The following is a 15031-nucleotide window of genomic DNA, read 5'->3' as shown; positions in this document are numbered from 1 at the left end:
TTGTTTCCTGGACTGCCCTACTGGAAGCAGAACTTTTCGGGTCTGAGCAAATGACTCTGGGAATAGAAGAGAACAAAGAAACAAAGTCAGCTGGGCTAGGTGACTTCCCTTGCTGGTGAGGATATTACGAATGCAAATATAATAAACAGCTTCAATAAATGTGCTTTTTATCCATTTGCTGTCTCCAGTGTTAAATACCTATCTAACCACCCACCTAGTCAGAAAGAAGTGGTCATTTCCTACCAGTGATCTTCATGCCAGATGTGGAAATGGAGCCAGATTTTGACCCTACCATGTCCTCTTGCTCTGAGACCCCTCTTATTCAGTGACCACATCAATATATATTTAACGCAACTGGTAAATTTCCACAATGATGCACCCTCCCCCACCCCCACCCCCAAGGACGTTCAAATTGTTTCCCTATATGGAATTTTCTTACAGTGAATTCTAGATTAAAAACATCATTACCAGGAAATGGCAACCCACTCCAGTATTCTTGCCTGGGAGAATCCCATGGACAAAGGAGCCTGGTGGGCTACAGTCCATAGGGTCGCAAAGAGTTGGACAGGACTGAGCGACTAACACACACACACACATACCAGGCTGCCCAGCTCGGGGAGAAACAGTTTATGTCGATCCCTCCAGTAGTAGGTCAACTGTTAACGATTAGGGCTCGGAACTTAGGACAAATCTCCTTATGTGCACTGTAAACTCCAGCCATCGTCAGTAGAGATGAACGTGATCACGGGGCTGCCTAAGTATCTGTGGATGCTGCACAGATATCTGATCATTGATTGGTTGATAAAGCTCTTAGACTATTTCAGGCCCAGATGTGTGACTGGGCTGTCTGAGACTGGAGGAATGGAGGGAGTTTTCAGGACATTTGTACGTTAAAGGTTATGAATTAACTATTAATAATAGTTAATTTAGAAAGTATATAAATTAACTATACTCTGATATAAAATAAAATTTAAAAAATTAAATAAGAGATTATGACACAGTATAGAAATACTCAGCTTCAGATCTCTCCTAGGCTCTGCCTATAACTTCTTCAGTGGAAAGAGTCTGCAAAGTGTTAACACTTGTATTACAGTAAATCGTCCTTATGATGATGTGGACAGGGACCAGGGAATACTGTATATAATACTTCTGAGAATTTTTTAATCAAACCAACAAGCAAACACTTTGGTTGTTGTAGCCTTGCTGATTTGGGGGCCAGATTATAGCAGTGGGTTTGTTATGCACAGGATTTTCTGTTATACTATTTGCTATACACAAAGGAGTATACCTGTTGACATCTCATTTCTGAAAGCTATCACTGTCATTTTCTAGTGTCTCTTTCTCAATTATAACAGTGTTATGGGATGATTCATACTCTCCCTCTGTTAGGCATTTTTTCATCCTTTGTATTTTTACAATCTATGTCCTGACACCTTAGGGTTGTTACTTACTTTTGACTTTTCCAAATCTCTACAACAATTTTTTTCTCACATAAAAATGGACATCATCTCTCATTCTAGCTACTTGTTTTATGCTGAGCCAGAACTCCTATACACATCTGAGGCCCTTATGGAAGGAGATGTAACATGGCTACTGGCTATATGTTAAATCTTTTCAAGAAATCAATTGAGGCTTTTCCAGTATTTTCACTTCCAAGACTGTCAAAAGCAGTTAGCATCAGAGAATCTGATGAATAACTTAATCAGAATTTTAGCACAGACGTGTTATCTATTCACACATTCAGCCTGGGCAAAACATATTAAATGTATTAGTCAGGGGCTTGCCAGTTATTAACCTTGGTTACAGCTATTATAATGATCAGAGAAATGCTTTCATTTAAAGTTTCCCTGTTCAGAAGTCACAATTCCCTTTAAGCAGTGTAACCATTGAAACCAGTGCTGTTGCCTTCAATTTTTTTTTCTCATGTCTCAGTAATTCACTTTCTTATGTAATCTTGAAATGTTAACACTTGCAAGGAAGGATGGAAGGTTAAAATTGACCCTTTTAACTTATTTTAAATATTCAAAAGGCTTGACAGAAATAATGTGCTTTGTCTTTATTCTTTATTATACACATCTTTATTAATTTAGTAAACATTTATTTAAAAGGTAATTTTTGCTGGGCATTGCTCTCTGACTAAGAGGGAGGTGGAGAAAAATAAAACCAGTTATTCCTTAATGAGCATAGGATTTAGTAGGCAAACTACTCTTAAATACAGCTTTCATGGAAAAAAGGATAATAAGAAAAAAGGTCTTGATAGGCTCTGTGTTTTTCTATCATACTGTAGATTAACATTATACTAAAAAACTATACAAACAAGAAAACAGGGACTAAAAACAATGTCTGCACCAAGCCATGAGATTCACTGAATGATTACATAAAATACAGCTAAATAGTCTTATTTGCTCTATTTTACAAAGCTATTAAGCATTATCAAATATGTTGCTAGAGCAATCTCTAAAGGTATTACACGTTTGGTGCAGGCTATGTATTTAAAACTGAATTATTTTGGGACTTAAAAAGTAATTCATCCTGTAATAGCAACAGAGCAATGAACATAAGATTGGTTTCTTCCATTATCTTTCCTGTATGTGTGTTGTGTGCGTATGCATATGTGTCTGTGTGCGTGTATTACCTCCTTACATCAGTTTTACTTGCTAAAATTCTTCTTTGTTATTCTTGCCAGTTATTTTATTTATTAGCTGCAACAGACTGGCTTTTTATCCTAAAAATATGAATTTAGCTTCTGAGTGAAAGCCATGAGACACTCTTTTAAATATGTATCCCAATGACCTTTCATTTGGATTATTTTTTCAACTTGGCCTCAAAAACAGAATTGAGAGCCAATCTTATTCTATTTAGCTACAACCACTATTGTTTCCTTGATTTCTGAGAAAGTACCATCCTCAGTCATTTTTTCCACCTAAGAAATGAAGAGCTTCACCCTGAATAATTTCCCAGTTTGGTTATTTCTTTTTTACAGAGACCATAAAGAGAAGGCCCTTGACTTTGAAGGCACAACTAACCAGAATCATCTAATTTCACATTCAAATAATGCCAAGCTAGATTTTCTTTCACATTTGAATGAAATTTCCATTAACTGCAAAGAGAACTAAACATGTGAAATAATCTGTGACTTAGGAAATGTGTTTTGGGTTTGAAAATTATGCTGATTCACCGGTATTCTGAAGGAATACCTAAGATGAATACAGATACTTTGGTATATTTTTCACTACATAATTGTTAGGATCTCTAGTTCAATAGTACCAATATAATAACTGCAAGCCTCTTTAAAACATAAAGTTTGTCTCCTTGAGCTAGCAGAGTCATTCATTAACAAATAAAATGTGCTTGTTTTCTTTGCTTTTCTTCCTGTAAAATAATCCCGTTGTTTACATTTTCCATTTTAGTGATACCACTCAGAAATAGGGATGTATGTGTATAATTACCAACCATTAGTCTGAAAGTGTCAATCTAAAATGTTTAATCCCATAGGCCGTGGAAACAAAAAAGTTTTCTAGATGTGAGTGAGTGTGTGAAAGTCGCTCAATTGTGTCCAACTCTTTGCGACCCCATGAACTATACAGTCCATGGAATTCTCTAGGCCAGAGTACTGGAGTGGGTAGCCCTTCCCTTCTCCAGGGGATCTTCCCAACTCAGGGATCGAACCCAGGTCTCCTACACTGCAGGAGGATTCTTTACCAGCTGAGCCACCAGAGAAGCCCTTTCTAGATGTAGGTACCAAAATTTGGAATCTAAGTTTCCAGGGTCATAAACACTAAACATAAACTAATGTTTTAATTAGAGGGTAAAATTTGTGTCTACTTGTTTTGTAGGGAGTGCTATACATGATGGCTACTGGCTATATGCAAAATCCATAATGATCATTTTCTTCTGCATTGGATAGGATAGTGCTCATGTTCATTTGAGATGTATTTTCTTTTATAACTGAGTCAATCCCACTTCCCTAAAGAACAATAATGTTTAAACCAGTGCCCTTTCATTTAATTCTATTAAATTAAAAAGCTTCTGTAATAATAACCCCAGAAATTAAATTACACAAACTTGCTGATATACAGATTTGACATAACTCAAACATTTTACATGCTACAAATGTTTGCTAGGAGTACATTCATCACTGTGAATTGATCGATGAATTCATCTAAACTTTAACATCCTTTCTGTATTAGAATATGGGCTTGAGCTGTGAAGCCATGTCACTGAAAATTAGATATTAAATTGTCACATACTAAAATCAGAGAAACCAAATAAATCTGTAAAAGAGTAAGTTCTCAGCTGACAGCTAAATGTCCTGAACATCTGAGGCCTCTTAATATAAACAATCCCCCCACATATAGTATGAAGTCAAAACATGTATCAGAACCCATTTTAATTTACCTGGACAATTTAAATTTCCATTAAATAATGGAATTTAAGCTTAGTGACTAGAATGCTGAACCCAGGAAATCTTTGCTGTTGAATCTCATTTTTTATGACACTTGTTCATTTTGGGGAAAATGAACAAATTTTCTTGACCTCAAATTAGCTTATAGTAAACTTGTATGGTCTATCTAAAACAACAACAACAACAACAATGGTCATTTCTCAGTTTATTGACTAATTATCCTATTTTTCTGAAGAGATTTGGGATACCTGAAAATATCATGTTAAAAACTGCATTCTCGAGAGCAGGTATTTACTCAAACTGTCTCCCAATGGATTGTTTGCTAGTTGCCACGAAATAAATTTAAAAAGCAAGAACTATACAGTAAAACATCTTGAATGGATCATCAAAATTCACATCTGTGATGGGAGAAGAAATTTGCTAAGTTTAAGCTAGGTAAAAATAATTCGATAGAGAAGGAAAATGTCCCCTTAGTTCAGATTCCAAGTCTGCCTGGGCCCACGGGATCAGTAACACACGCTGCTTCATTCCCATCGCATCAAGCTAACACTCAGGGAGACCTGCTTTCTGGCCTTGCATCTAGTTTGCCCAGGACCATAAAACAGCAGTTAAAATCACTCTTAAAAATCCTCTCTAGAAATATATGAATAGAAAAGTTTTGCTTGTCAAAGGATTTCTACTTATCTATACATTTTAGCTACCCCTACAGTAACCCAAGCAACACTGTGTACTCTGGAAATGGAAAACAAGTGTTGATGAATGGTAAATAATTAGTCAGGGGAAAATGCCGTTACTAAGTTCTGGAACATTTCAAAATCAAAAGATAAGGCTTTGGGCTCGGCTTTGAATCTTTACTATCTTGTTTCTAATATCTGTTATTATTCCTCTATTAAAATAGATACTAGGACATTAATAACACTTTTACATTTAAGACTCGATTTCCTTTAGTTAATGTTTATCTCAAGCAGCTTTGAAATATGTATAACAAATAGCTTTATATGATTAAGTTTTGAAAAACTCTCAAAAGCTTCTGTACAACTCATTATTCTTGGTAAAGAAAAACCAAAGGTATGAACAAAGTTCTCAATACACAATGAGTAATAATTTCCTTACAGTTCTAGAAAGACTTAGTTATATCATGGACAAAAGTAAATATGTTATAAAATAATGGCTAATTATGATTCTCTGTGCCACAGATGGTTTCTCACTACCACCTGAGCCTACATCAAGTCTGCCCCCATGGCAACAAGGAAAAAAGGGAGTGGGGAGGGGGGAAAGGTGCAAAAATCCTGAGATTAATCATGGAAAGCAAATTGCTCTCTGTAGCAATAACAACATGGAGGTATTGTTTCTTTGTTTAATGGCCAAAGGGGGGTAAGAAAGGGCAAAAGTGTAAAACTGAATTTGAAAGAAATCAAGGGATGTAGAAGCAGAAATGCAAAAGAAGATAGGAAACAGAAAAGGAAATAAAATAAGAAAGCTCTTCCAAGGATCAGCATTTTCTTTCATCTCAAGAAACAGTCCTTCAGAAATGTAAAGGCAATTTGTTTGCAAGAACAGAAAAAAATCAGCTTCAGAAATTTCAGATATGGGACAGAGTGTCTATAAATGCATGGTTTCCGACTTCACTGGGGGTGGGGGTGGTTCTCAGTGCGGCAGTCATTTTTCTTACTTGTCTTATTAGTGGTTTTCAACCCAGGCTACACATTAGAATCAGCTGGGGAACCTTAGAAACTATTCCTACACAGACTCCACCCTCAGATATTTTGATATTATTGGTTCCTGTCTAGCATACAGAATGGAATTTTCTTAGAGGTCCTCAGGTGATCCTCATAGGTAACTAAGATTGTGAACTATCATCTGACTAGGGGTCAAAAAACATATTTTTTTTATAAAGAACAAGATAATAAATAATTTAGGCTTTGTGTGGCAACTATTCAACTCTGCCATTGTATTGCAAAGCTTTTAAATGGGCGTGACTGTGTCTCAGTAAAACTTTATTTACAAAAATAGGTGGTAGGCCTGATTTGGCCTGTGGGCCACAGTTTATCCACCCCTGGTCATTAGACTATCTCTTTCCTCTCCCTTTTCCTAAAACCACTGTTGCAAACTTTCACCCTATGTCATCCCTATGCCTGATTTTTAGCTGATGACTCTATCTTGCTTCAATCATCCAGCTGGAAATTCTTCAACTTCCTTGTCCATCACCTGCAGATTCAGTGCACCTATGTTCACATCTGTCCTCATCGATTTACTGTAGAAGCAGCACCTCTTCAAGGTGAATCTGATCTTCTCACATATTCAATTCCATCACTCTCTCTCTGACTCCTCTGAGACCCTTACTCCACAAAGGATCCCATCTCCTATGTCTTCAACATCTCCATCTCTACTGGCTCTTGCCCTTCAGCTAACAAATATATCTAAGAATCTGAGGCAAAGAACCCTCAAAGCCTTCTTCAGTTCTGTGTCCTCCTCTAAATACTCACCCATGTCTCCCCTTCCCTTAGAAATTCTACAACTACTGCCTGTCCCCTGTCTCTTCCCATTCACTCTTCAAGTCACTCTTCAAGTCTAGCTTCTGTCTCTACTACTCCACTCAAGGTGCTCTTATCAAGAATGCTCAAGACCTTCATACAGTAAATTTCTAGTTCTTGTTTTACTTGTTTTCTTTGAAGCATCTGACATTGTTGACTCTTCCGAAAACCCTCCCCCCACTTGGTTTTTACAATGCTATGACATCTGTCACAATTTGTTCTTCTGTTGCAGGGCTTCTATGCTATTATTGCCTAATATTATTTGACAAACTCTTTTTTGCTCCTCATGCTATGTATTCCTCAGCTATTCTCATGGCAACAGCCACCACCAACATGTGATAACTCTCACATTTTATCCCTAGCTCACACCTCTTTCTTAAGCTCTAGGGTCATATTTTCAAATACCTATGTCAACCTGTACTTGGGTATCTTTTTTTTCCTACTATTGTTTTTCCTTTATTCTCCACCTTGGTTAATAGCTCACCATCAACTCAACTGCCAAAGGTAAAATTCTCACTCTCCTTCAGGGCCCCTAATAATACTGTGCACATTTTAAACAATGTCTACCTAAAGATATTTCACTTCTATCTGCGCAGTGGATGGCAACTATATACGTTCAACCATACATGGTGCTCCTGTTTTCCCTCCAAATCCAAACAGCCACCAAATCCTCATGATTCTACCTCGAAATACCTCCCGAATCCATCTCCTTTTAGCCCCTGCCACTGCAAATGTTTTAAGGCAGACTTTACTCAGCCCTCACAAAGATAATTTTCGATAACTTCCTGATAGATTTTTTTCCTTGCCATAGCAGTAGCCTCTGTTTCCTGTTTCTCTTTTTGCTTCCTCCTCAGGTCACTGTCCAATTCTATTTTCTCTTTGGTAACAAAACTGCTTACCATATTTCAGGAGTAGAAGTGCCATGGTTTTATGTAAGGAAATAGTGATCCTTTCTCTTTGGTTACCCATTCTTCTTGATGAAATAAGATATGTCATTTAGCTTTTTGGTCTTGTGTTGCTAAAATCACTAAGACAGGCAATATTCTGAGAGAGTTGGAGTGCTACATTTTAAATAAGATGATAATAAATGAATCACCCACTAAGGATGGTGATCAATGTGGTGATGGGACTCCAAGTCACAATCAGTAAGAGGTAATGCAAAGAATCAGAAAATTTTTCCTGGAGAAGATTCCAATTCTTTCCCGGAGCAGATGAATTTGGATATCTTTTTTCTCTGAACTCCAGGATTATCAATCAGACATCTCTCCTCCTTAACCAAGACATAGCTTCTTTTCTTTCATAGGAAATATTTAAGATTTCTTTTCCTTAATGGGATATGTGTACAAAGAGACCCACATTTGCTATAGATTGGCCTGCCTACCAAAGAAAGGAAGCCCATCCATCTACAATGTTGAGTCCCCTGGAAGGCCTTCCTTAGGAATGAGCTCACATTGACATTTACCATTTGCTAGAATAATGGTCAACTTGAATGGTAGGGTATGAGTTTTGACATCAATTCCCTCCATGTAATACTCTTGCCCTAATTTTCTTAAGTGGGAGCATGTGTCATACTAACTAACTTATATGACATTTTCTCATTCTAACTTAAATATTATCTCCAAACTGTTTAAAAACATTTACTATTGCCAGATTAAAATTAAAAAAAAAAAACCCAATCCTCTCATCAGGGCACCTCAATGGTGACCAAAACTCAGGGAAATTCTGGATGCGTTACCAGTAATGACTTCCTGCGTCATAGCTATTTACCTTCTCAAAAGTATGCCCCACGTATTCCATTTAGTTCCCATGCCTGCACAGTAGTTGCAGAAAGCAATCATTTCTTTAAGAAAAACCTACCTTTGCATCTGGTCCTGGTGAGGTAGTCTGTTGATCTAAATGAGGTTAATTAAAATCCTTCATTGTTAAATTACCTTACCTCAATGCACAAATCTGAAAGACAAATCCCTTTTCCTATTGTTTCTAATAACGTGTGTGTATGTGAGTGTTAGTCACTCAGTCATGTCTGACTCTTTGCTATTCCATTGACTGTAGCCCGCCAAGCTCCTCTGTTCACGTAATTCTCCAGGCAAGAATACTGGAGTGGGTTGCCATTCCCTTCTGCAGGGGATCTTCCCGACCCAGGGTTAGAACCCAGGCCTTTTGTACTGCAGGCAGATTCTTTACCATCTGCGCCGCCAGGGAAGCCCTACTTAGCCATGTATTTAATAAACTGAAAGATCTCATGTAGTTTGAGATACATTCAAATCTTGCATTTGTAAAAAGGGTAAAACCCCTGCATTTATTTAACAATAAGACAGTAGAAATGGCCTGATGGGAATGCTGATAGGGACTGGGATTTGAAGATTATGCTGCTAATCTTTTATTGTGAAATCTGAAATGTTCTACCCCAGTTTACCAAATGAATGGGCCCTTCGGTTCCACTCTTCTCCCTCCCCTCTTTCTCATCCTAGTCTCTGAAAAACAGAGTTATGATATGCTTTCACCATTTCTAAGAATCTTTCTACATACCTGGCTTTGAAACAAATTTAAGGAACAGGCCAGAGCAAGAGTGTTTAAAGGTAACCACTTTTGCACTTTGAGAAATAGATATCTTTAGTCACGGTAATAGACTGCTTCAAGGCTATCTAGAACAAAGTCTGACAAGCAATTTTCTCCATTTTTAACATCTTATCCTTTTCTTAGACTATATGAAATTCAAAACAAAGATTAAAAAATATCCATATATTAAGTGGTTTCCTGTAATCTGTAACTAGATCTACTGCTAAAAGTAAAATCCTAACCCTGGCACTGTACCATTTCTGCCTATATTTAAATATAAAATTTTAAAAAGCTTAATGTGGTCCCAGGTTCCTAGCCAAACTGTTGTCTACATTGTGTATAAATTTCTTGAGAAAAGTTTCACTTTTTACTTCATTCATCACAAACTTCTAAGAAAAAGCCAAGCTGGAATTTGTATGTAAGAAGAGTGTACTTGATGGAAAAATAGTACTTAGAGATAGCAAACATGACCTAATTGAACTGAAAGGTAAGATAAAGAAACACTTCTAAAACTGTTCTTTGTGTCCTAGAGTTGATTTGAGGAAGTGGTCTCATTAATTTCCTTAGGAGTAAACATGGATAGATATATGCTGAACTGAGTTGTAGAAATGGCTTTGCTTCCCACAGTTGCAAAGCAAGTCAGCAAGACAGACATTTGGGTTGAAAATAACAACCCAAATGCCAATGTATGCAAAAATGTTTAGTGAGTCTTTGAATTTTACACCAAAAATGCTAGCTTCAAATGATTAATTAGCAATATATATACTTTCATTGGAAATTAATTTGTCTTTTTGAATATTTCCATTCAGAACACTCCTCCTTGAATCACACAAACCTGCAGTGATAACACATGTGCAGCAATTTCCCTTCAGATCAGATGAAAACTAGAATAATCAAAACATAAGCACAGTGAAAGGCTTACCGAGGTGTACAGGTATCCCTCACTGTTCATTGCCAAATACAGCTTGGTTTGAACTCCTTGAATAGCCACCACTCGAAGACCCACAGGGATGAGGTTAAACAGAGCTGCAACCAAAAAGAATGTGAAAACAAGGTTACAATATCGAATTCCATAGCTTTTCAATGTTTCCAGCAGGGCTATCTGGTCTTCCAAAAGTAAAGTCTGCTTGGTAAGAATATTCATATATGTATATATGGCTAGATAGATATAGATGATAAAGCCTCTTCCGCCTTTCAGTACCCTCAATTCATGGTTGTAGTCACATATTGGGGATGTAATTTTCAAACACCCTGGAGAAAATGGAAAGGAATTCCATGGTTTGTAGTGTTGGAGGTGGGGAATCTTGATGCTTCTGAAGCGATCCAGTTCCAGGAATTAGTCTACATATTAAATAACTTTATCTTCAACAAACCAAGGTTTTAAACTGCTCTCTTAGACAACTGCTGAGATTCACAGACACAGATATGATCTACCAGTTGGGGAGAGATTCCTAGAATCTTAGCAAAGACACTAGTCCAACTCCTTCACCTAAATTATCTGTATTATTTCTGACACAACCGGTAAAAAAAAGAAATCCAGGACTTAAAAAAAAAAAAAAGTCATTTTGGAATCTTATGTTCCCAGAGTAGTATTTCTTAAAGAACATTTTTCTAAGATGGGGTTCAGAGGGGTCTTAGCTTTTAGTCTCCGGGAGCAAAGGTTATAGGAATAAAAACAACAAACTTGAGAATTTTATTTAATTTTTTTCCCTAAATAGTTGTAAGCGGGCAGCTGGCTGGTGCCAAAGAGGACTTCATTTCTCCATTTGAAGGTCTGATTGCGTGAAACTTACATCCCGGCTGTCCTCACAATCACACACCACTCACTGGAGAAAAGCAGTGGGTGCCTTCCCCCTGCCAGCTGTCTACTCCCTCCTACACCAGGAATAAAAATAAAACAGTACATTTTTAAAACATAGTGCTTGCCACACACATCTTTTGAAAATAGCCTGTGCACCTTTCTCTCAAGACTCCTAGACCAATGTTGACGATTTTTGCTTTGGTGTGTAAGTTTATGGAGGATGATAAATCGGTCTGCTATCATTTCTGTGAGCAAGAACGTAGTCACCCCGTGGGCAAGAATATTTTTTCTCAGCTCTCTTATCTTGATGTATATAGATTCTACTGCAGTAGGTGGAGTTATAGAGATGAGAAATATTAATGAAGAACTCAATATTCCTTGGTGAGCCTACAATGTACCTTCCCCTTAAAACCAGGGTGTTACCACAGAGGAGCTAGGACAGATTGTATGGTGCAAAATGCAAGTGTTCCTACCACATGCTGCTGATGGCACTTCATTCAATATTCATCATATTAAAAGCTGTGCCCTTCTGTTATGTGAGGTGAGGGAAAGGAATTGCACAGATTGGAAGCCAGGATCTCATGCTATATTTGACCATGCAGTGCCCAGGAGTGAAGTCTGATCTTGTTCAGCATGTCATGTATATGTTCCAGCTCTTTCTGTGATGGCACCTTGCTCACGGCAGGTGCTCAACCTACATTTGTGGACTGCTAGCAATCTGTATGGTGAAATCATGATAATATTATATTTTTGAAATGTAATAGATCACAGTCCCATTACATAACAGCTCAAGAGTTTTAAAATTCTGATATCTAAGAAATCAAATGAAATCAAACAAAGACCTCCTTATGGGTTTGGCTTAAAAGGCATAGCACTAGACAACTAGAACACCAGCGTAGGCTGGAGTCCTAGTTTAATCAAACTAATAGATGATGATATATGACAGGTAATAAAGGATGTTTAGAATTGTTTCTAGAACTCCATTTTTTACAGTATTCTGAACCTTCTTAGTCCCCTGAATGCAGGTGGTAACAAGCTAAAAAAAGAGAAAGAAAGAAAGATTTGATTTTCACCACATGCCCCAACTACTCTGACGTGTGTTTTAATGGGCAATAAAATGTTTAATTCTCAAACATCAGATAGCAGTAGAAGGAAGAGAAGCAAAGAATATGAGTAACCCATGCCCAGGATTATCTATCCCTGAATAATGGTATGAACTATACAGTGGCACATGGATTTTTCACTATGTACCATAGATATTTGTGATGCCCGATTCAGAAATAAAAAATACCATGGTAAAATAAAAAATTGAAGAAAACAGCAAAAGTGGAGAGTGACTGGTGATACCAGTCCAATTGTTTTTCTGTAGACATTTAATATCATAAACATTTAAGATCATTAAGATGAATTTATGATCAATTAAGATCATAAACAGGTTTGTTACAAGTCTGTCTAAAGGGACAGTCTTTCCAGATAAAAATGCAAAGAAATTATTACATCAAGGGTGAGCTTGCACAGATTAAGTATTCTCCAATATGCTTCTGTTTCTCTAAATCTGGAGTACTTCTTCATGGACTTAGGACATTATTTTGATTAGGATGAAAATATGCTAAGCGTGAGAAGAAAACAATGGATTTTGTGTGTATCTAAAACACATTCACTAAACATCTGATATTTCTTCTTCCGTTTCTGTCAAAATTTTGAGGAAGAAATAAAAGGGCCCCATTTCTTGTTTCCTGTTGTATCTACATGAAAACAATTAAACTCCTTGTACATTGAAAGACCCGTTTTCCTTAGAGATGTACACAGAGTTGGCACTCAGTGTTTGCTTAATACAAAAAGGAGGCCATCTTTTTTTTAATCAGTTGGGTTAAGATCAACTTCTCAAAGGGAGCAATTTAAAAAGTATATCTTAATGTTGATCAGAAAGACTTGACCCATTAAATTGGTAACACTACTGGAGACTTGAAAGGAAAGTTGCCTATTCTAACATCACCCTCACTGAATCCAAGGCAGATATAATAAAACTGCTCTCATGAAATGTCTATCATCTTTTCCTTTTCAGGGGGCAATATATAATTTACAATGGCTGATTTGCTCATGGTGAGATTTTACTGGACTGATATTTACGATTGTAATAAAGCTACTTAAGGTCAGCTTAAATGCATAATACCAAATATATGCTTTTAGAAATAGATGTATCTTGGTAAATGTGAATTGATTTGTTTTATCATGATCTGGCTTATCATGTCAGAATTAAAATATCATAAAATCAACCAAGGTGAACCAAGTGAGAAAAAAATATGTTGAAAAACCCTAAAAATTAAGAAAAATATAAACATAAATAACAAGAATGCATGTTAAGGAAATAGTATATAAACAAAATAAATAATGAATGCCAAGAAAATTGCTTGGCTTTAGGGGGAAAAAAAGAATACATCTGCATAGTTAAGACTTCCATTTTAATGATGATCATTTTAATTATTACTTTAACCATTAAATATTCTTGTTTCATGATGACTTACACCCTACAATATACTCAAGTGGGAAGAAAAGCTAGCCCGCTGGCCTCTGATCACACTTGGCTGCTGGGGCAGTCAAGCCCCACAGACTTGCTATTTCTTCTGAGACACTTCATTTGTGTGCTTCATCTTATGGTAATACTCACCATTGGCTGACTCACCTCTCATTATTTCATTCTGCCTAAACACAGACTCTGGCTCTTTTAAGGCCCAACAATATCATTAGTATGCAGAAATGTCATGCATATCAGTCAGTTATAAGACAACCAAAGGCAGAAGCTATGCATATGCACGAACTGAAAAGTAAAACTGACTACCTGAGTCCACAGTTAAGGAAATGGAGCCTTATTTACATACACAGGTGTGTGTGTATACGCATGTGTCTATGTGTAGATATATGTGTGTGTGTATAGTACTCTACAATGACTACATACAGTGTGATCTTGAGGTGTGTGCTGTATCACTGCTTATACAACAAATGAACCGTCCGGGTTTTTTTTCCTTTTCAGGAGAGGTATGTGAACATTGGACCCAAAATAAACTTTTTCACTGATTTCTGCACTAATCTGCAGAAAATGTTAAAAGTAGGTGAGGGAAAACCTGACTGCATGGGGGTCATTAGCAGCTGATCATGAACTTCCTTTTAGTAGTGCCCAACGAATCTGTTTTGCTGAGGCACTTTGGAAAGACGAGCAGCTTTGCTGTTGTTCAGTCACGAAGTCGGGTCCAACTCTTTGCGACCCCATGGACTGCAGCAATTCATGGGAACGTTTTATGATGGACTCACGTCTGTTATAGGGGAACAGTAAAACCCTCTAATTAGCCTTGACTCATTTTTTCAAAGAGAATAGTATACCTGAAAGAACATCTAGCATACTCATTGTAGAACTGCAACAGTACAGCATTTTGCAAAACAGTGAAGAACTATGAAAACTATGGGCAACTATGAAATGTATGGAACTTTTTCATCCTAGGTACCCACAGAGCTTTCTTTAAGGGTAATTAAAGGTGACTTCCTCTTGAGGTCTTGCCTTGGCCATCAATCAGCCCAGGAAGCTGTCTTAAAACATGTGAAACTCTTTTAACACTCAACATTGGAACCCTTGTCTATGGTTTTGTTCTCTCTAGCCCCGTACCTCTGGAAATGTCACAGAGGACTTGTTAGCTTTCAGGTGGGCTTTTCTTGGCAATGGCACAATTTCTGGGAGAT

At 37.1% G+C, this 15031-nt stretch overlaps 1 protein-coding gene across 5 annotated transcripts in view; it reads right to left on the bottom strand.

The window, feature by feature from the left end:
* FGF13 (fibroblast growth factor 13) overlaps nucleotides 1-15031 on the bottom strand; it is a 532825-nt gene that overhangs the window by 48580 nt on the left and 469214 nt on the right. For all 5 annotated transcript variants that reach the window (XM_043459602.1, XM_043459605.1, XM_043459604.1 and 2 more), the window contains one exon: nucleotides 10421-10524. In XM_043459602.1, coding sequence (XP_043315537.1) covers nucleotides 10421-10524 — 104 coding nt within the window. The remainder of the gene's footprint in view (nucleotides 1-10420; nucleotides 10525-15031) is intronic.

Source organism: Cervus canadensis, chromosome X, assembly GCF_019320065.1.
Source record: "Cervus canadensis isolate Bull #8, Minnesota chromosome X, ASM1932006v1, whole genome shotgun sequence".
Lineage (NCBI taxonomy): Eukaryota > Metazoa > Chordata > Mammalia > Artiodactyla > Cervidae > Cervus > Cervus canadensis.
This window is presented reverse-complemented; position numbering and strand designations above follow the sequence as displayed.